General features: G+C 41.3%; 2 protein-coding genes across 2 annotated transcripts in view; one reads left to right on the forward strand and one right to left on the reverse strand.

Moving 5' to 3' along the window:
• The window catches only part of LOC132872787 (BOLA class I histocompatibility antigen, alpha chain BL3-7-like), a 29,323-nt gene extending 6,514 nt beyond the window's left edge, over nt 1–22,809 (reverse strand). The window contains exons 1-3 of the mRNA XM_060907871.1: nt 22,506–22,809; nt 5,032–5,304; nt 327–602 (exon numbers count right to left, since the gene is read on the reverse strand). Coding sequence (XP_060763854.1) covers nt 327–602; nt 5,032–5,304; nt 22,506–22,554 — 598 coding nt within the window. The 5' untranslated portion in view covers nt 22,555–22,809. The remainder of the gene's footprint in view (nt 1–326; nt 603–5,031; nt 5,305–22,505) is intronic.
• Nucleotides 14,045–15,080, forward strand: LOC132872791 (uncharacterized). Its single transcript, XM_060907878.1, has 2 exons — nt 14,045–14,503; nt 14,652–15,080. The coding sequence occupies exons 1-2, from the start codon at nt 14,098–14,100 to the stop codon at nt 14,876–14,878; spliced, it is 633 nt and encodes a 210-aa protein (XP_060763861.1). The 5' UTR covers nt 14,045–14,097; the 3' UTR covers nt 14,879–15,080.
• Nucleotides 22,810–23,168: the final 359 nt, after the last annotated feature.

The raw sequence follows: 23,168 nt of genomic DNA on the forward strand, positions 1-23,168 counted from the left end.
TCTGTCTGTGCCTCGCTCGACCCTTTGCCTGTTTACGGTTAATGATCCTGCCTGCTGTATTGGACTGTTTGCCTGCATGCTTTTAATCAACTCTTCTGCACAAACATCCGTCTCCGCTCAACCCCTTTACTGACAACTTTATGTGTCGTGAATATAGAATATATGAAGGTTTACCTTTTTGAATTAAATGACAAAAAAACAAAAACAAACAAACAGCCCCACCTTTTCACAATATTCCAATATTTTGAGATGCATCATTGTGTGGTGTTTGTGTGTGTGTGTATAGCAAGTGCAGTTACAGTAACAGAAGATCACACACACTTTACCTTTCCTCTCCAGAGTCTCTCTGCCGTAAGACACAAACTTATTTAACCACTCGATGCAGTCATTCTCCAGGTAGCTCTTCCAGTATTTAGCTTCATCTCCTTTCAGATTCCACTTCTTTATAAAGATTCCAGTTTGAGGTTTTGCTTCAGTCCAGGTTCCAGTTTTCAGATCCAGACTCATGAAATCTTCTCCATCATAACCGTACAGATCATATCTTCTAGTGGTGCCGTCATCATCACACTCACAACCATACATCCTCTGGAGTGTCTGAACTCCTGCACACACACACACACACACACACACACACACACACACACACACACACACACACACACAATTATTTGAGCTGACTATAATAATTTTCCACAGTTGCTAGCTCTTATATGAATGCAGGGCAACAAACAGAATATTTATTAGAACCAGGGCTTTGAACCAGAATTTTTTTCCTCTTGGTTCGTTCTGAACAGAAACGGAATTTTAACGTTTCCGGTTTTGGGTTCCACCATTAAATAGACGTTCCCGAACCGGTTAGAACAAAAAAATTTCGTTCCCGGAACGGTTAATTACGTTCCCTGTCAGCTGTTTAACAAATGGCTATAAAATTATGTCTCTGTCTCATCCAGCTTAAGCCAAATGTAGGCTAATTCTATTAAAACCTTCATTAAATAAGACAAGAAATAATTCAAAACAATTATTTAAAATGTTGGCGATTTGGATTCTCAGTATGTCTTCCCATCTACACAAACAGAAAAAGTGCCAAAAATGAAAAGATAATTCGTTTAGTGTGTTACCAAAGGCTAGTCAGGCCCTATGCATTGACAGGCTAACAGAGGTTAATGTCATTTAATGTTCGCGAGCCTCTCATTAACGTGGACAAATATATTGATATTGTGTTTGAAATTGACGTTTTTGAATAACGATAGACTGCAATATTTATCTCTTATTTAAGATGTGGAGACGTGATAGTAGTCCACCCTCCCGCTCTCTCCATTCAGTCAGCGAACGTCACACAGGAAGTGAACCCCAGCGGGTCATAGAAACTTGCGCAGGAGAAGAATGACTTTTTTATTTGTAGGCTACGGAAACTTTGAGGAACGAAATAAAAACCGGTATTAACCGGTTACCATTATTTTTAATAAGCGTTTCTGTTCCGGAACATAAAAAATAATAAAGTTTCTGGTTTCGTTTCTGTTCCATGTGAAATAGAAAAAGTTCCCGGTTTTCGTTTTCGTTCCTTGAACCGGTTCAAAGCCCTGATTAGAACTGACCTTCGACAAATAAAGAAATGGCACCCTAATAGATTGAAATAAATAATTAATAAAACACACAGCTACCCCGCTATTACGAACTCCTCAGGGACGTCCAAATAGTTCGGAATACTGAAACGAACCCACTCGTCATACCACTCACTCAGTCTAAACAAGACCAACTGTGTTTCATTTATATTTACACTTCAGTCCCTTCCATATTTACAAAGTTAAAGAGTCACTCTTTTCAGTATCATAAAAATAAGGTGAATATTGGAAACTTTCAGTTTGTAAAAGTAGTGAGGGCGTGGCAGTGAGGGCGTGGCAGCGAGGGCGTGGCGAACAGCGAGGAGTCAGGCTGAAGCAGCAGGTAACCTGTGAGGAGTTACACCTGTATCGAATTACTGGCTGTTTATTAATGTCTCTGTGTCTTTCACATGGATAGTAATGACAGAGTGCTGTGTTCCCCAGCGCACGTGTGTGTGTGTGTGTGTCACTGAAAAATGAAAGTAAAGATAAATAATAAAAGGCACCTTGACCTGATGTGCCCGTTTCCCAGTTGCTCATTGCCCCGGCATGCAAACTGTTACAGTACGAAACTAGCGCCCCATCAGTTTTACTCGCTGAAGAAACTTGTGCTCCTGGACCGCTCTGCAGGAATTTTATCATTACACTGTGCGTAGCGTAATCCTGCAGCACTGCTTTTCTGCTTAGAGGTTCAACAAGATACAAAACAGCAGAGGCCAACCTGCCTGAAAGGGGGCATTTAGCTCTGTAAACCCCAGGAGTGGTGCAGTAAACCATCGAAAACTTCCTTTAGTACTCTATATAGTCCACACTGCGGCACTGTGAAATGTTTCCAAACATCCAGAAAAGTCTGGTACTTCTAGAACATTCCAGCACATTCTGAAAGAAAATATCAGGAATAGTCTATTCAAAACTTCCACATATGACCTGTAGATAAAGAAAAGGTTCGAGATGGGTTTTGAAGGGATCACTAACAGGAGGCGTATCAGACGCTCACTGCCCGCGCTGTGAAAACTGTTCATGCAGACGCTCATCTGAGTTTCCAAACCTGTCATTGCTTAACTCGTGAATATTTTCTATCGTGAATCCTCTCATTAAAAAGCTTATAATCTCTGCTTTCCACAGAAATGTAATCTGGTTAAGATCTGTTCAGTACTTTGGGAGTAACGGCAGGTTGAATTCGCTACAACAGAGTAAAAACTCTGCTCGCGGGACGTCAGGAAACTGCCGGTGCTTTTCTTTTTGAGTCACAGGAAAGCAGTCAGGTGCTCTCTGTCTCTCTCTCCTGATCAGTTTCCCACTGGATTACTCGTCAATATCAATCAGATCGCTTTTATAGGGATGTTCTCTCGCTCTCACTGTTTCTGATGAAGGATTCAGCAAAATTTTCCCTCTGCTAGTTTTGATGTTCTGATTCACGGGAGACTTTGAAGTGAGTTTTCGTACCTTTACCTTCTTATTTTTTCAAATCAAACTGATTCCTGTAAATAAATAACTATTTAAGAATATAACTGGAGTTGTTTTGATGAAAAATATTGAGATCTTAGTGGGGGGAATGAGATTTTAAAAAACCGGAAGTCAGAAACACGAGTGTCGATTTCAGTTCAGTTAATGTGAATTTTTTATTGGATGTGGATCAGACAGTTTTTTTGAGGTCCGACTTGAAAGCTGTGAATATTAATCAAAATAATCATTTTTATTTTTTTCGCGGTCCAAATCCTGCGCTCTGATTGGCTGGCGAGTGGGTTCATATCCTATGGTACGGACCCCGGTTACGGACCTCTGGCAACTCGCTCGTTCACAACAGCAACAACAAACATAGTAGAATTTTTGTCAACGTTTATCTTTTTTTAATAAGATTTATTTATAAGATTACCAAAAATCTTATAAATGTTTGCCAGCATTTCTCAGGAGAATAGCATTAATTTTACAGCATGGATAGTGATAACGACAGTGTTCACAGCGAAAGTGAGTTTTACTACCCTGAGGAAGAAGAAATAAAAGAAAACATTTCGGGAGAAAGCTAAAAACCTGTAACTGTTGCTAACGCCGAGCAAAAACATGGCTGAATCCTGAATGACTCCTATTTGTATAAATAGGGGACTACATAGGCGGCAAAATGTAGTTTTTTTCCTGCCATGGAAGTGCACTTGTATACCGAGGAGGAAGCCATTTGCATCACAGCCGTGAATGAGGATTCAAAATGGCGGCTCGCCTCGGTTTTCCCTTTCGGGCGCTCTCGTTTTCTGTTAGAATTTGGTAAAGAAAAAAATAAATATATTATTTACCAGCTTAAGGTCGGTCCGTATGGTGAAATACCGTGACCTCGGCCTTGAATACTGACCGAGGCCCTCTGGGCCGAGGTAAGTACTTTCAAGACCTCGGTCACGGTATTTCACAATACGGACCTCCCAGCTGGTAAATAACACACAAACATTATATATCATCATCTCTAGCCGCTTTATCCTGTTCTACAGGCAAGCTGGAGCCTATCCCAGCTGACTACGGGCGAAAGGTGGGGTACACCCTGGACAAGTCGCCAGGTCATCACAGGGCTGACACATAGACACAGACAACCATTCACACTCACATTCACACCTACGGCCAATTTAGAGTCACCAGTTAACCTAACCTGCATGTCTTTGGACTGTGGGGGAAACCGGAGCACCCGGAGGAAACCCACGCGGACACGAGGTGAACATGCAAACTCCGCACAGAAAGGCCCTCGCCGGCCACGGGGCTCGAACCCGGACCTTCTTGCTGTGAGGCAACAGCGCTAACCACTACACCACCATGCTGCCGCCCTCTATATATATACACAAAGACCTACAGAGCACAAAGAAGGGATTAGAATAATCTTTTATGACTGTTTTATTCAGTTTATTGATTTAACATTTTGCCTAATTAGCACTAATTAATCACTAATTTGCATAATTGTTTTCTACTAATTTTTCAAACTTTGTATTCAGTATACAACATCTATGTTCCTGCCAATTTCCATGTAAATATCTTGAAAAATAGAAAAGTAATGAAGAAAAAACATTTGATCTCATTGGTTAATGAGGCCCATTTTGGACCATGTGACCCTCAGACAGAATATTACGGCCGTTTTCTGAAAATTACGCCGTTTCTTCAATCTTTGATCTGTAATATCTCAAGAACAGTTAAAAATATTATAATTCTGTAAAAAAGTCTGTTGTTTTGCGTTCAATTCTGAATTCAATGAGAGCAGTTTCAAGCAATTTGGAGTGAACTGGAATTTTCACCTGATAAACCTATTAACAGTGAACCTGCAGAGGCTTTGCTGCAAGCAGAGTCACAGTCACATGACTTCAAAACAAACATTGAAATGGATTCTGGGAAGGGCGAGTCGGCCCTTTAACAATCAATGCTGTTTAATAATGAAAAGTTCAAATGCATTCATCCTTACCTTTACTGTGATTCAAGTGTTCCAGGACTGTTCCGAATTTTTTGTTAAAGGCACCTTCATTGTCTTGCATTCTCTCCGTCTCACTCTTCCAATAATCTGCACTCCCATTCTTCTTTATCCAGGCCTTCGGGATCAGTGTCCGGTTCCTGCTGCTGTAGAACGCACACTGCTCTCCATCCAGCACACCAACAGCACTGAACTCCGTCTCGGGGATGTCTGAGGAATTGGTTGTGTGTGTGATTGAAGTGTAGAGGTACTGCAGGACATGTGTGCCTGCAAAGACAAGAAACAGCATTTAAAAACTAATAAAACACTAATTACAGGGTCACAGTGTTTCAGTTCCAAATTATCTTGAATTTTGTTTTAACTTGAACGCCATCATCACTCGACTTTCTCTTGCTGTACACTGTAGAGAAATCAGAGCCAGTTGTGTTGGAGGCTCCATGCACACAGCCCACTCCTGCTGAGCTTCTTCCTTACACTCATTTCAATGGGCTTCTTTCCAGATTTGCAGAGGTGGACGGCAACAAAGTACATTTACTTGAGTACACGTTTTGAGTATCTGTACTTTGAGTATTAATTTTTTTGGCAACTTATGACTAACTTCACTACATTTGAAAAACAAATATCGCACTTTTTTCTCCACTACATTTCTATCAAGCTCCTCGTTACTCGTTACTCTGAAGTGGCTGTTTTTTTCTTTTCTTTTCTAAAACGTGAGTGGTTTTTTTCCCCACAGGTGACACTGAGACAGCCGCTCAGTAAATCACTAGTCACGTCCACAGACTGGATAAAATCAAGTTCGATGATTTCTCTGCAGTGTTATTTGAACACGATCAGTTGATGGCAGAATGGAAGGAGGCGATTCTTCTGGGGAATGCACGCACCCATGACCATACCTAGAACCCATGTTTCAGTTTTCTGAAACGAATAAAGATTTGTCTCGTTTTAAATGTTTGCTTTGTTTGCCTAAAACAGAGCACATCACAGCCTACAAAAACTTGCCGTCCGACCTGCGGAAGCATATTGAGGGATGTAAATGTTTTATTCCAAGAGAAAGCTTGTAATGAAGTTGTCTGTGCTTTTAGAGCTAGCGATAATATTGCAATAGCTATGCAGTCTGGTTAGTCAAATGACTTTCTATAGATTTTCCTGCCAAGTTGCCGTAGCCTTGTTCACGGCTAACATTTACATATAGCTAGTTAACTTGGACACTGTTAGTTAGCCTGTAAAAACGGAGTTACGCTAACATAAATAATGTTAACTTATCTGAAATGCTTTCAGAAATGTTTTAGCATAATCTTGCCAAATAAACAATGTAGAAATCTTTCTTTTCTAGTAGCGTTAGCTACACAATATGATTTCGAGTTTGAAAAGAGTTTGCTAGCATGTCAGGTGGAGTTTCACTGACTAGCTTAACATTAAACCACCATGATTCCACAGGCAGATTCATATGTGCATGAATACAGACACTTGAGACCTGTGAGATGGACAATATTGTACTAGTCAGTCACAACAAATTTCTGGAATTTTTTGTTTTGACGTCAGATGATGATCTTGCACTTTTTTGTCTTGCTTAAAGCAGTGTTGCTGTTGGGCCGTTATTAAGCTTGAGGTGTGGATATGGGTTTTAATCAGGCTGGATTGTCCTTTTTATTTTCTGAGCAAGCTGCATTTACAGCTATTCCACTGTCTTCCTGACTAACATACACATACATGTGTGCACGCACTGCCAGAGCCAGGTCAGAACACTACCATGCTGCTTTGTGGGGTGGGGAGGAGGGTTACAAAAAAAAAAAAAAAGGCTCTTCTTTTGTCAATTCAGTTGTGTTTCATTTTGTAACGTTCTACCAGGTGTTTATTCTGCAGATTCTACAACCCCGATTCCAAAAAAGTTGGGACAAAGTACAAATTGCAAATAAAAATGGAATGCAATAATTTACAAATCTCAAAAACTGATATTGTATTCACAATAGAACATAGACAACATATCAAATGTCAAAAGTGAGACATTTTGAAATTTCATGCCAAATATTGGCTCATTTTAAATTTCATGACAGCAACACATCTCAAAAAAGTTGGGACAGGGGCAATAAGAGGCTGGAAAAGTTAAAGGTACAAAAAAGGAACAGCTGAAGGACCAAATTGCAACTCATTAGGTCAATTGGCAATAGGTCATTAACATGACTGGGTATAAAAAGAGCATCTTGGAGTGGCAGCGGCTCTCAGAAGTAAAGATGGGAAGAGGATCACCAATCCCCCTAATTCTGCACCGACAAATAGTGGAGCAATATCAGAAAGGAGTTCGACAGTGTAAAATTGCAAAGAGTTTGAACATATCATCATCTACAGTGCATAATATCATCAAAAGATTCAGAGAATCTGGAAGAATCTCTGTGCGTAAGGGTCAAGGCCGGAAAACCATACTGGGTGCCCGTGATCTTTGGGCCCTTAGACGGCACTGCATCACATACAGGCATGCTTCTGTATTGGAAATCACAAAATGAGCTCAGGAATATTTCCAGAGAACATTATCTGTGAACACAATTCACCGTGCCATCCGCCGTTGCCAGCTAAAACTCTATAGTTCAAAGAAGAAGCCGTATCTAAACATGATCCAGAAGCGCAGACGTCTTCTCTGGGCCAAGGCTCATTTAAAATGGACTGTGGCAAAGTGGAAAACTGTTCTGTGGTCAGACGAATCAAAATTTGAAGTTCTTTATGGAAATCAGGGACGCCGTGTCATTCGGACTAAAGAGGAGAAGGACGACCCAAGTTGTTATCAGCGCTCAGTTCAGAAGCCTGCATCTCTGATGGTATGGGGTTGCATTAGTGCGTGTGGCATGGGCAGCTTACACATCTGGAAAGACACCATCAATGCTGAAAGGTATATCCAGGTTCTAGAGCAACATATGCTCCCATCCAGACGACGTCTCTTTCAGGGAAGACCTTGCATTTTCCAACATGACAATGCCAAACCACATACTGCATCAATTACAGCATCATGGCTGCGTAGAAGAAGGGTCCGGGTACTGAACTGGCCAGCCTGCAGTCCAGATCTTTCACCCATAGAAAACATTTGGCGCATCATAAAACAGAAGATACGACAAAAAAGACCTTAGACAGTTGAGCAACTAGAATCCTACATTAGACAAGAATGGGTTAACATTCCTATCCCTAAACTTGAGCAACTTGTCTCCTCAGTCCCCAGATGTTTACAGACTGTTGTAAAGAGAAAAGGGGATGTCTCACAGTGGTAAACATGGCCTTGTCCCAACTTTTTTGAGATTGGTTGTCATGAAATTTAAAATCACCTAATTTTTCTCTTTAAATGATACATTTTCTCAGTTTAAACATTTGATATGTCATCTATGTTCTATTCTGAATAAAATATGGAATTTTGAAACTTCCACATCATTGCATTCCGTTTTTATTCACAATCTGTACTTTGTCCCAACTTTTTTGGAATCGGGGTTGTATTTTACACAGGTTTTATTAAGGGGATGTTGAGGCGTTTTCCCAAAGTGGCCATTTGGAGACTCCAAAGAACCCTTGGTAACCATGGTCACATACCTAGGATTAAAACAAACAAACAAACAAACAAACAAACAACCCCCCCCCAGTCTACTAGAGCAGTGGCTAATTACAGACTGTTGATAATTGTATGGGCGGCACGGTGGTGTAGTGGTTAGTGCTATCGCCTCACAGCAAGAAGATCCGGGTTCGAGCCCCGTGGCTGGCGAGGGCCTTTCTGTGCGGAGTTTGCATGTTCTCCCCGTGTCCGCGTGGGTTTCCTCTGGGTGCTCCGGTTTCCCCCACAGTCCAAAGACATGCAGGTTAGGTTAACTGGTGACTCTAAATTGACCGTAGGTGTGAATGTGAGTGTGAATGGTTGTCTGTGTCTATGTGTCAGCCCTGTGATGACCTGGCGACTTGTCCAGGGTGTACCCCGCCTTTCACCCGTAGTCAGCTGGGATAGGCTCCAGCTCGCCTGCGACCCTGTAGAACAGGATAAAGCAGCTACAGATAATGAGATGAGATGAGATGATAATTGTATCGACACCTTTTCAGATTTACCAGTTTAAAAAAATAAAAATAAAAAAATAAAATGGATTTACAGATAGGGCGGCACGGTGGTGTAGTGGTTAGCGCTGTCGCCTCACAGCAAGAATGTCTGGATTCGAGCCCCGTGGCCGGCGAGGGCCTTTCTGTGTGGAGTTTGCATGTTCTCCCCATGTCCGCGTGGGTTTCCTCCGGGTGCTCCGGTTTCCCCCACAGTCCAAAGACATGCAGGTTAGGTTAACTGGTGACTCTAAATTGAGCGTAGGTGTGAATGTGAGTGTGAATGGTTGTCTGTGTCTATGTGTCAGCCCTGTGATGACCTGGCGACTTGTACAGGGTGAACCCCGCCTTTCACCCGTAGTCAGCTGGGATAGGATCCAGCTCGCCTGCGACCCTGTAGAACAGGATAAAGCGGCTAGAGATAATGAGATGAGAATGAGATGAGATTTACAGATGAGTTTCAGTTCCAACAGTTATTATTGGTTAATTAATAAACTCGAAGACCCCCCTCCCCCTCGCCCTTTGATCTTGTCGTCTGATGACACAGCTCGTTCCCCGAGATGGAATTTTTTCAGCACGATCAGCAATTTTTCGGAAAACCTGGACGTTATCATCGCAGGTAAGCATGGTGGAAAGATCATGGACATGTTTTTACTGATCAAATTCACCGATATTTCATGATCTCCAGAGGTGGACAGTAACGAAGTACATTTACTTGAGTTCTGTACTTAAGTACACTTTTTGAGTATCTGTACTTTACTTGAGTATTATTTTTTGGGGGGAACTTATGACTTTAACTTCACTACATTTGAAAGACAAATATCGTACTTTTTACTCCACTACATTTCTATCAAGATCCTTGTTGCTATGAAGCGGCTTTGAAAGTGGATGATTTTTTTTTTCTTTTCTAAAACGTGATTGGTTTTTCCGCAGGTGACACTGAGACAGCCGATCAGTAATCACTAGGGTCACATCACGTCCATAGACTGGATAAAATCAAGTTCAATGATTTCTCCGCAACATTATTTAACACGATCAGAATGGAAGGAGGCGGTTCTTCTGGAGAATGCACACACCCATGGCCCATGAACCCATGTTTCAGTTTTCTGAAAGGATTCAAGATTCATTTCATTTTAAATGTTTGCTTTGTTTGCTTAAAATGAACCACATCACGGCCTACAAAAACTCAACGTCCAACCTGCGGAAGCATATTGAGGGATATAAACATTTTATTCCAAGAGAAAGCTTGTAATGAAGTTGTCTGTGCTTTTAGAGCTAGCGAGAACGCTACAATAGCTATGCAGTCTGGTTAGTCAAATGAATTTCTATGGATTTGTTCGCCAATTTGCCGTCGCCTCGTCCACGGCTAATGTTTACACATAGCTAGTTAACTTGGACACTGTTAGTTAGCATGTAAACAGGGAGTTATGCTAACATGAATAACATTAACTTATCTGAAGTCCTTTCAGAAATATGTTTTAGCATAATCTTGCTAAATAAACAGACTGTAGAAATCTCTCTTTTCTAGTAATGTTAGCTACCCAATATGATTTCGAGTTTGAAAACAGTTTGCTAGCATGTCAAGTGGAGCGTCACTAACTAGCTAGCTTAACATTAAACCGCCATGATGGCACAGCATGCGTTCATTTTGTGAATTCACATTTCTGTCTTTGGTAACAGCGTTAGGTTTTCTAAGTGTTGTGGCAATAATACAACGATGCATTGACAGAAAATGTACTTTTAATACTTAAGTATTTTTAAAAGCGAGTACTTCAGTACTTTAACTTCAGTAAAAATTTGACTGGACAACTTTTACTTGTATCGGAGTCACATTTGACCAGCGGGATCTGAACTTTGACTTCAGTAATGAAGTTGGGTACTTTGTCCATCTCTGATCTCCTCGTCGATACCTACTTTGTTTCTTTCTCTTTCATTTGACAGTTGCCATTTTGTATCTAAACGTGCGTTTGAGAAACACGTGAGGTGTCGATAATAGTGATCACTTTCACCGGTGTCCACCATTATCGACACCCTGTGGAGTTAAGGGACATTTACAACTGTTATGGATCGATCTTTGTGTAACATTGTTGACGTACTGTAGATGAAGTACTTTAAAAAAGTGCTGTGATTTATTTATTTTGGAATGTTTATAGAGTATTTGGAATCCGATTGCAATAAATAGAATTAGACCAGAATTAAATTCCTAGCATATAAAAAATTACATGCTTGAAATATTCAGATTTTTCTATTCCAATCAGAATTTTTTTTCCCTTTTTTGCAGTTTGTTGTAAATATCGACCACATATTACAATATCAGTAGACATTTTATATTTTGGTTTGAGGAATGACATGTGACCTTTGACCTGGATGTTCATGTGGTTACAATCTCAATTGTCTGTTGATATTTATTGGTAAACGACAAAACTAGAAATTGATACAAACAATGAATGATTAACAAAATGTGATCTATGAAAATACTTCAAAAGTGGAACAAAAAGATTTTCTGACGCAGGTTAAACATTATTAGTTAATTTGTTTACAAACATTAGAATCACTTCCTCATTGATGTAAACACAGACATCCATATATTTATATAGAAGATATTTTGTATTAAATATAAGTCTATGTAAAACAATTTTTTTTGTTAACTTAATACCACATACCGATTTAAAATTTTTTTTAATATCATCTGGATGGGGCGGCACGGTGGTGTAGTGGTTAGCGCTGTCGCCTCACAGCAAGAAGGTCCGGGTTCGAGCCCCGTGGCCGGCGAGGGCCTTTCTGTGCGGAGTTTGCATGTTCTCCCCGTGTCCGCGTGGGTTTCCTCCGGGTGCTCCGGTTTCCCCCACAGTCCAAAGACATGCAGGTTAGGTTGACTGGTGACTCTAAATTGAGTGTAGGTGTGAATGTGAGTGTGAATGGTTGTCTGTGTCTATGTGTCAGCCCTGTGATGACCTGGCGACTTGTCCAGGGTGTACCCCGCCTTTCGCCCGTAGTCAGCTGGGATGGGCTCCAGCTTGCCTGCGACCCTGTAGAAGGATAAAGCCGCTAGAGATAATGAGATGAGATCATCTGGATGTCGATAATTGTGGAACGGGGTCACGTGATCTGATACGCTAAGTAATTGGGAATCAACTGGTTTTTTTCCAGTGGAAGTTTGAGTAATTATTCACGCACAATTTATGTATTGAAAGTCAATGGCCAAAAGATTGTTAAGGTGTCGATAATTGTAGCCGCCGCTCTAGTCTGCAATTTTGGTCTCTAATGAAAGGTGACACTTGGTGACATCCTATCCTATAGCTAGCCTGCCTAACGCAACTTCAAAGCTCTCCGAGCTATTGGTCTGGCCAAGATATTAAGCCCAACCGTTTCCCAGAGCCCGTGGTTGACCCGCCTCCCTGAAATGCCTCAGTTTGCTACTGGCCGAAGCCAGAAAAGGCTGTGACGAAGCTTAAACTAATCACATCACTCTTTCCTCTGACGTATGCGACGCGACGGGGCTAACTGGTAGATTAAACTCTTACCGAAGCCGGTCGGGAGCAAGGCGAAAACGTCCTTCCTTTCAATAAATACCTCCAGGGCTGCTCTTTGCTCCGTTTTCAATGAGAACTTCCCGTTGAATGCTTTCAATACAGCATCTATGCATAATAGATGCGGAAGCGTGAATGAAGCGCTTCCGGCATAGATTCTGTAAACAATCTATGGCTTCCGGTCGCAGTTCTACTACGTCAGTGCCTTGAACATGCCTCTACCCAGGGCCATTGGAGATGCTCAAAGTTGATTGGTCCCCGATTTTTCGGGAGCTTGGAAGAGCTGTAGATAGCTTGCCTGGCCATGGAATAGAACAGTCTGAATATTTCAAGCGTGTAATTTTTGATATGCTAGGAATTTAATTCTGGTCTAATTCTATTTATTGCAATCAGATTCCAAATACTCTATAAACATTCCATTCTGTTATCAATCAGGAAAAAATATATATAAAATCACAGCGCTTTTATTTTTTTTAAAGTACTTCATCTACTTCAACAATGTTACACAAAGATCGATCCATAACAGTTGTAAATGATCCTTAATTCCACAGGGTGTCGATAATGGGGGACACCGGTGAAAGTGATCACTATTATTGACACCTCACGTGATTCTCAAACGTGCGTTTAGATACAAAATGGCGCCTGTCAAATGAAAGAGAAAGAAACAAAGTAGCTTTCGACGAGGAGTTCATGAAATATTGGTGAATTTGATCAGTAAAAACATGTCCATGATCTTCCCACCATGTTTACCTGCGATGATAACATCCAGGTTTTCCAAAAAATTGCTGATTGTGCTGAAAAAAATTCCATCTCGGGGAACGAGCTGTGTCATCAGACGACAAGATCAAAGGGCGAGGGGGGAGGGGGGTCTTCCGGTTGATTAATCCTTGACTTGCAAGTGACGTCAAAGCAAAATAGAAACCCGGATGTCGGCCATGTTGGTGGAGATACAAATGCGGGGTCAATCAGCATCCCATACAAAACAGTCACGCGTGCGCAACTCTCTTTGTTTTTCCACTGCTTTAAGCGTTCTTTTAGCGATACCACATCTCTGTGCTGTATACGGTTGCGGTCACAACAGGACTCGTGACCGTGGTATGTTCCAATTTTTTTAGAATTCCATCCGTGATTCGGAAAGAGGGCGAGGAAACTCGGGATCAGGACACTTCGTCCAATGCCTTTTTCATACACACTATCAAATTATTTTATATTCCAGGTCTTCATTTGTTAGAAAAAGGAGAACTCTTCATAGAATTTGACCAAAGCGGAAAACATGTTTTGTAAAGCAAACTCCGTAAGATTTAATATGATCCAGCTGGCTTTAAAAATTAATAACTCGGCCAGGAGAGCTTGCAGCGAAGCCAAATATTACAGGCACCTCCCTCCAAGCCTCCCAGTTTGAAAGAGCACGATCTCGGGTCAGTATTCGCAAACGAAGCCCCTGTAAGAGCGCTGCTCTGAGACTGAAGATTTAATGCGATCCAGCCGGAAACACAGACATGCAAGCGAGCAGCCTGCAATGACAAGGGAGTTAAACTCATCCCAGGGTCAGCAAGTGGCACGGGCCGACGTGGTTACCCCCCTTAGTACGCTCTTTAGTGTTGAAGCGCACGTACTATGGCACTCATTTGCTTTACAAAAACGTGTTTTGCTTCAGTCAAATTCCAGTGAGAATTCCTCCCTTTTTCGAACAGACAAATACCTGAAATATAAAATAACTGATAGTGCGTATGAAAATGGCTTCGGACGAAATGACCTGTATTCGGAAACTCTGAGGCTGAGTACGGAGAGGAGACGAGCGCGGCTGAACATCGGCAGGACTGATCTAACAGAGGCTAAAACCAAAACAGCTCGTGTTTGCAGTAATCATTTTATCTCAGGTGAGATTCAAAAGCTTTCTCGATAATCTCATGGAAGAATTTTATTTGGTGTTGCTAGAATTTTGCTATAAAATGAGCGTTCTCTCTTGTCGTGGTTCACTCGGTCGTTGCTATAATTTTAACACGTGTATTACCATTTCGCTTCTAGGAACGCCAGCAAAATTATATGATAGAAACAATCCAGACTGGGCCCCCACTCAGAACATGAGCTACCGTATGTTTCATCCAAGGTCGGACTTGATTCTGCAGCAGCTGAATGACACCGAAGAGCTCAAAGGAGGAGGAAGACAGCTGAATTTGCGGAAGCTGCATGTTGTAGCTCGTCAGTGGAATTCCAGGACATCCAAGACACCATGGTTGAAGCTGAGAAATTAATACCAGATCAGCTAATTTTGACTGAAACAAAGTAATATAATTTTGAAACTCCATAAATAAGATTTCCAAACTGATCTCCATCTTCTTTGAAACAGATCAGTCAGATGTTGCTGAATCGAAGTTGCAAAGTTGGTTGTCAGACTGAGCTGGCTCAGAAAAATACAACTTTTTTAAACAATATGGGTCAAACCCACACATATCTGTCTTCTCTTTGTATCGAATCTTCGCTCGATCGTTCAAATCGAAGTAATAGTGAGGAAGACACGCTTTCAGCGTCTGCCATCCTAGTTGCTTTGTATTAGAGCCCTGCACTCCCGCGGGACTCCCGCGGGACCCGACGCAAAGCAGTGCGGCGTGGGACAAATTTTGAAAGCTCATTGCGGGCACGGGCGGGAGGGGGAGTGCACAATGCGGGAGCGGGCAGGAGAGGTGATAAGCTGCAGTCCCGCTAACTAAAAATGTGTTTAAAATAAAATTTATAAATTATTAATTTATGTCTATCATATATAATTTGTGCTGGATATTTTATTTGGCATTAATAAAAACATTTTAAGGCCAAAAAAAAAAATGTGTGTTTCCGGTTACGTAGATTTCAAAACTAGGGTCGGTAGGCAGGCATTTTTTTTTTTTTGAATTTTTTTTCCAAGATGGCTGCCATAACCTATATTTAGACAGGAATAATTTCACAAAATATAATGAATTTCTTTGCAGGTCACCTGAGTTACCACCTTCTGATGAATCTGATGCAGCATGAGACACCTTTTAACATGAATTTTTCTGTAAATATAACAGCTCAATACACCATGAGAGAGAGAGAGCAGCCCCGCCCCTCTCTGCTCCCTGAGTGCAGCTCGTCGCCTTGGTAACGGTGCAGGGAAAAGACACGATATAACAAGCAAAGAGCGCTTTTTCTCAGAGTTCCCTCTCCTCGAACAACGCTGATTTACACGGAAACGGAAGGAGCTATACACAAAATTCTTTCACATTGAGTGCTACAAGGCTCCCATGAACACATTAATGTAATTTTTTTTGTCCCTAGTGTAAAAAATGTGGACACTAGAGCGAGTTAAAAACAAGTGACTTTTCTGATTTTGCAGTAAAAGCGCTGCCACGTTTATAATGTGAGTCTATGGGGCAGCGCGGCTGTCCTCTCCTTACTTTCAGGCTTCTCATTCAAAAACTGTAAATCCTATCGCTCAGGTAGACACTTGTCTTGATTCACACAATGTGTGACTACAACTTTTGAGAAAGTTGTGTGTGTAGAGTGAAAATTGTGGCTGAGAAAACAGTTTAAATGAGAAAGTTAGAGCTTTTTTTTTCAAGCTGCCTACACTCTAAACTCCTGAGCTCCACTGGTGTGTAACGCAATAGATCCCCATTATAAAGCCTGAATTTCTCCAGATGTGCTCATGGTGTTTGAGCTGGGACTGATCAAAAAGTATAGAACCTAGCAAAAAAGTTGAATGCCAGATCCACACAGGAGAATTTTGTCTCCGTTTTAAAGTTTGAATCATGTCTCTAGGTGAAAGACAAAATAAGCGTCATCTCTGCTTCTGTTCCCTCCGACGGCCCAGACACACTACTGCCTCCACCGAGTGCGCGCGCACACCGCATGTCGGGGCCGCAAATGAGTTACTCTCCCTGATCAACGAAGTCTGCGGGGAATTTGTGGTTATTATCGGTACAAACAGCGCGAATCACAACTTAAATGAGTGCGGTTCAGTTTGACATTATTGTCAGTCCGTTAGATAAACATTTAATTTTATTAAAATTGAAAATTAAGATTTAGAGCCTGTGGGCTACAAAAATAAGTCATTAAAGTAGCCGGCTGGACTTAATTGTGTAGTCGGCTGTATGGCGCTTGTGGAAAGCCCTGATTTTCCCAGTGAGTGACAAAAACTTCCGGTTCACGCGGTTGGGTTATATGTAAAAGTCGCGACTGGGAAAAAAAACAAAAAAAAAGCTTAGGGTCGGGCGGTACGGATTAGGGTCGGTCGGGTAACCGGAAACACACATTTTTTTTTTTTGGCCTAAGATGCCTAAAATTGCGGATGTGGTCTAATCTCGCGTACGTTTCCGATTCCTTTCCGCTCTTCCGTGTTTGAGATCTCCGATCATGGCAGAAGAGCAGAGCTCCTCTAGTGAAACTCACAGTGCTTCAGAAGTAAGTGCTGCTTTAAAAAGAGGTACATTTACCATTAAAAAGTCAAGAGTCCTGAAATCAGACATTTGGAAGTCGTTCTCACTCGTGTACTCATGTGAGGGAAATAACGCGAACATCTGCATCATGCGGGATTTGCGGGCAGGAGCGGGACAAAATATGGCAGGCGCGGGCGGGAGCGGGACTGAAAATCATAATTCTTTGCGGGAGCAGGACTGCACAATGCAGGAGCGGGCGGGAGCGGGACTGAAAATTCTGTCCCGCGCAGACCTCTACTTTGTATATCCACCATCATGGCGGACGCTCATGACCTAGCATGTTTTGATCTCGTGGTTGCAAGTCATCTATTAACCAATAATAACTGCTGTAACTGAAACTCACCTTTATAAAATTGTTTTACTGGTAAATCTGAAAAGGTGTTGATAATTATGGACTGTTGGTAAGTGTAGCCACCACTCTAATGTAAAAATACCGTTCTAGGAATAGATGATTGCAACTACGTGATCAAAAATGTGCTACGTCATGAGCGTCCACCATGATGGTGGATATACAAAGCAACTAAGATGGCAGCCGCTGAAAACGCGTCTGTAAACAATGCTGAATCTTCTCAGTATTACCACGATTTGAATGATTGAGCGAAGATTGAATACAAAGAGAAGATAGATATGTGTGGGTTTAACCCATATTATTTAAAAAAGTCAGACTTTTCTGAAGATAAGACGCTTCTGCCGACCATCGAGTACAAATACAGGTCATTTCGTCCCATGACCATTTCATCCAAAGCTGTTTATGCACTATCAGTTATTTTATATTTCAGGTATTTGTCTGTTCGAAAAAGGGAGGAATTCTCACTGGAATTTGACTGAAGCAAAACACGTTTTTGTAAAGCAAATGAGTGCCATAGTACGTGCGCTTCAACACTAAAGAGCGTACTAATGGGGGTAACCACGTCGGTCCGTGCCACTTGCTGACCCTGGGATGAGTTTAACTCCCGTGTCATTGCAGGCTGCTCGCTTGCATGTCTGTGTTTCCGGCTGGATCGTATTAAATCTTCAGTCGCAGAGCAGCGCTCTCGTGTTGGCTTCGTTCGCGAATACCAGGCCGAGGCACGGTCCTACCGACCCGAGACCATACTCTCTCGAAGGGGGAGGCTTAGAGAGAGGTGTCTGTAAAATTTGGCTTCACTGCAAACTCTCCTGGCCGAGTTATTAATTTTTAAAGCCAGCTGGATTAAGTTAAATCTTCAGGTTCGGAGCATCGCTCTTGCAGGGCTTTGGTTCGCAAACACCGGAATACCTGAAATATAAAATAATTAATCATGCATATGAAAAAAGCTTTGGACAAAATGTCTTAACTATTGGATGAAATGGGATTGAACGAAGTGTCCTGATCCCCTCGTCTCCTCTCTGTACTAAGCCTCAGGGTTTCCTCGCTCTCTTTCCGAATCAAGGACGTTATTCTAAAAAATTGGAACCTGTCTCGGTCACAAGTCCTGTTGTGACCACAACCATACAGCACAAAGATATGGCATCGCTAAAAGAACGCTTAAAGCAGTGGAGAGAGAGTTGTGCACACATGACTGTTTTGTATGGAATGTCGCTGGACCTGCATTTATATCTCCACCAACATGGCCGACATCCAGGTTTCTGTTTTGCTTTGACGTCACTTGCAAGTCAAGAATACTAGGTGTAATATAGAGAGTAATATTAAGTACAATTGATGTTACATCCATTCATTGTTTGATTTGCCTAAATGCTCAAAAGTCATTTTCTGGTTTTAACGTCTCAGACATATCCTGTTACATCCATATCAATATATATCAAGCATCCATTTATAACAAACCGTTCTACTGTGTTTAAGGAATGGACTTTTTGGGACCACTATTGATTAGGTTTGTTTTTTCAGCCATGTTGAAAGGTTAAGGTTGAAGCATCTCATCTCATCTCATTATCTCTAGCCGCTTTATCCTGTTCTACAGGGTCGCAGGCAAGCTGGAGCCTATCCCAGCTGACTACGGGCGAAAGGCGGGGTACACCCTGGACAAGTCGCCAGGTCATCACAGGGCTGACACATAGACACAGACAACCATTCACACTCACATTCACACCTACGGTCAATTTAGAGTCACCAGTTAACCTAACCTGCATGTCTTTGGACTGTGGGGGAAACCGGAGCACCCAGAGGAAACCCACGCGGACACGGGGAGAACATGCAAACTCCACACAGAAAGGCCCTCGCCGGCCACGGGGCTCGAACCCGGACCTTCTTGCTGTGAGGCGACAGCGCTAACCACTACACCACCGTGCCGCCCAGGTTGAAGCATATTAAAAAAAAATCATTGTTTAAAAAAAGAACCCTGGAACACTGAACATCAGCATTCTTTAGGGAAATGCCAGTGAAGTTGTATTCTTGCTTGTGTAATTGTTTTGGTGGGGCAAATAAAATAGTCTCCTCACAGTTTAAACTGTTTTGAAGTAAAGTTTCATTACTGCAAGTGTAATAGAAGTGCAATGGAAGTGTAATGGAAGTGTAATGGAAGTGCAATTGAAGTGTAATAGAAGTGCAATGGAAGTGTAATGGAAGTGCAATTGAAGTGTAATAGAAGTGCAATGGAAGTGTAATGGAAATGTAATAGAAGTGGAATGAAAGTGTAATGGAAGTATAATGGAAGTGTAATAGATGTGCAATGGAAGTGTAATGAAGTGTAACAGAAGTGTAACAGAAGTGTAACGGAAGTGCAATGGAAGTGTAATAGAAGTGTAATGGAAGTGCAATGGAAGTGTAATAGAAGTGCAATGGAAGTATAGTGGAAGTGTAACGGAAGTGCAATAGAAGTGCAATGGAAGTGTAATGGAAGTGTAATGGAAGTGCAATGGAAGTGTAATGGAAGTGCAATAGAAGTGTAATGGAAGTGCAATGGAAGTGTAATGGAAGTGCAATGGAAGTGCAATGGAAGTGTAATAGAAGTGCAATAGAAGTGCAATGGAAGTGTAATGGAAGTGCAATGAAAGTGTAATGGAAGTGTAATAGAAGTGTAATGGAAGTGCAATGGAAGTGTAATAGAAGTGCAATGGAAGTGTAATGGAAGTGTAATGGAAGTGCAATGGAAGTGCAATGGAAGTGTAATAGAAGTGTAATGGAAGTGCAATGAAAGTGTAATGGAAGTGTAATAGAAGTGCAATGGAAGTGCAATGGAAGTGCAATGGAAGTGTAATAGAAGTGCAATAGAAGTGCAATGGAAGTGCAATGGAAGTGTAATGGAAGTGCAATGGAAGTGTAATGGAAGTGTAATAGAAGTGCAATGAAAGTGTAATGGAAGTGTAATAGAAGTGTAATGGAAGTGCAATGGAATGGTAATGGAAGTGCAATGGAAGTGTAATAGAAGTGCAATGGAAGTGTAATGGAAGTGTAATAGAAGTGCAATAGAAGTGCAATGGAAGTGTAATAGAAGTGCAATGGAAGTGGAATAGAAGTGTAATAGAAGTGCAATGAAAGTGTAATGGAAGTGTAACAGAAGTGTAACAGAAGTGTAATGGAAGTGCAATGGAAGTGCAATGGAAGTGTAATGGAAGTGCAATGGAAGTGTAATAGAAGTGCAATGGAAGTGCAATGGAAGTATAATGGAAGTGTAATGGAAATGTAATGGAAGTGTAATGGAAGTGTAACAGAAGTGTAATGGAAGTGCAATGGAAGTGCAATGGAAGTGCAATGGAAGTGTAATGGAAGTGCAATGGAAGTGCAATGGAAGTGTAATAGAAGTGTAATGGAAGTGCAATGAAAGTGTAATGGAAGTGTAATAGAAGTGTAATGGAAGTGCAATGGAAGTGTAATGGAAGTGCAATGGAAGTGTAATAGAAGTGCAATAGAAGTGCAATGGAAGTGTAATGGAAGTGTAATGGAAGTGCAATAGAAGTGCAATGGAAGTGTAAAAGAAGTGCAATGGAAGTGTAATGGAAGTGCAATAGAAGTGTAATGGAAGTGCAATGAAAGTGTAATGGAAATGTAATAGAAGTGTAATGGAAGTGCAATGGAAGTGTAATAGAAGTGTAATGGAAGTGCAATGGAAGTGTAATGGAAGTGCAATGGAAGTGTAATGGAAGTGCAATGGAAGTGTAATAGAAGTGCAATGGAAGTGGAATGGAAGTGGAATGGAAGTGGAATGGAAGTATAATCACAGCTCGAAATTCGCGGCGGTCCAGTCGCCCGAGGCGACTTAATTTGTCATTTGGCGAGTAATTCCTGTCACTAGGCAGCCCAGCTGGCTAGCTGAAAATAAAAAATATATATGAAGTGAAGATTCAGACACACTGTCAACTACAGCCGCCACATATTAAGCGTGTGCTGTGTCTGTGTTAATCGATGTGTTTAGCGGCAGGACGGAAAATACCGAAGAATTACGAATCATATCGTGTACGAGTCAGGCTGTCAGTTTTTTCACTACTGCGCATGCATATAAAGCATCTCGTTGAATATCGCAGTAATCACGTTATCAAATTCAGTAGATGTGGCCACATTATTGCCCATTTAAACACGTGTTTTTGTTGTTGTTTACATCTACATCTGCCAAAGCTCCGTTGCAATGTGGAATTTTCTGAAAGTTGTACAGAAACCGCCAGAGACGGGGACAAAGCGACCTCGGTCTGAAGAGGAGAAAAAGGCCGCCGATAAAGCGTACGAGAAGGAGAAACGACAAAGGACTTATAGGCAAACGTGGGAGCAGGGTAGGCCTCGGCTGCGATACGATTTTTATGGAATAATTAATTTTTTTCAAGTTGATTCCTAGTCAATATGAAGCTCCTAATGCTTTCTCTCTCATAAACGGTTAAATACAGAAAGCATGTTGGACATGTTTTGGGTGCTATAGTCGTGATAGTAAGGATATTTGTTTTCAATACTCACACACCAAGCTGCCAAGTTTTCCAATAGATTATTATTTGTTGATATTATATTATGGTGCTCTGTGTTGTTCTCATTTATGGATTTAACAACAGGATCAAAATACGGGTGTTGAAATAAATGCACATTAGTCATGAACAATGGTAACGACTCTCTTTTGTGTTATTTTTGACAGAAGTAAAATTCATACATGAACAGATTTTGGCGAGTTGATTTTCTGTTTGATGAGTTACTCTGGAAGGGAACTAGTCCGGCTGGCTGGGGAGAAAATATATGAATTTCTCGGCCTGCTAATAGAAGTGCAATGGAAGTGTAATAGAAGTGTAAACAAAGTTCAGAGAAACACTGACTATAAACTACAGACAGTTTTCTAAGAAAACTAATGAATGTGTGAAACAACAACATTCATTCATTCACAGACAGACAGACAGACAGACAGACAGACAGACAGACAGACAGATAGATCGATAGATAGATAGATAGATAGATAGATAGATAGATAGATAGATAGATAGATCGATAGATAGATAGATAGATAGATAGATAGATAGATAGATAGATCGATCTTACCTGTAGATACGTGAAGAAAACAAGTAAATGTAAATAAAAATAAACTCATCAGGCCGGTGGGGAAGCTCTCTCTCTCTCTCTCTCTCTCTCCCTTTCACACTTTCTTATCTGAAAACTCCAACTTCCGGTCACAGCGCCGGAGAACTGATTTCAGTCATTTCCGCGGTCGGATACTCACAAATTACACACAAATATGTAAACTTCGTTCATCGATCATAAACCCTCCCGTGCTGGAGAGAAATGTTCAGGTATAAACAGACACTTGTGGACATGTTTGGGTCTGAACCTGCGGCGAATTTTAACAACATACGTCAGAAATACGTCAGAAATACGTAAGAAATCCACAAACCAATCAGAATTCTAGATTCAGGAACGTCACGTGTTTCTAAGCAGACTTTCTCCTCGCAGGCTCTGCTGATCATGTCTTGATGATGGTTGTGAAGTTTATGATTCTGCAAGTGTTTCCAGGAAATAACAATTAGATGTTATTCAAAATCAATGCCTTAGAATCTGCACTGGTGCTCTTAAATGTGCTCCTATCTCTGTTTTGGAGATGGACTGCTCTTTATGCCTTTGGATCTAAGAAGAGAATTCAGACAAATTCAAAGTGCAATTAAATACAGATCTTTTGAAGATCATCCAACCAAAAAAAAAATGTTTTTT

Source organism: Neoarius graeffei, chromosome 24 (genome assembly GCF_027579695.1).
Source record: "Neoarius graeffei isolate fNeoGra1 chromosome 24, fNeoGra1.pri, whole genome shotgun sequence".
Taxonomy (NCBI): Eukaryota; Metazoa; Chordata; class Actinopteri; order Siluriformes; family Ariidae; genus Neoarius; species Neoarius graeffei.

Excerpts from the sequence above, each read along its gene's own strand:
- LOC132872791 (XM_060907878.1), top strand. The coding sequence starts at position 14,098 with ATGCGATCCAGCCGGAAACACAGACATGCAAGCGAGCAGCCTGCAATG. Across the intron at positions 14,504-14,651 it reads CAGTAATCATTTTATCTCAG|GAACGCCAGCAAAATTATAT; the intron begins GTGAGATTCAAA and ends TTTCGCTTCTAG.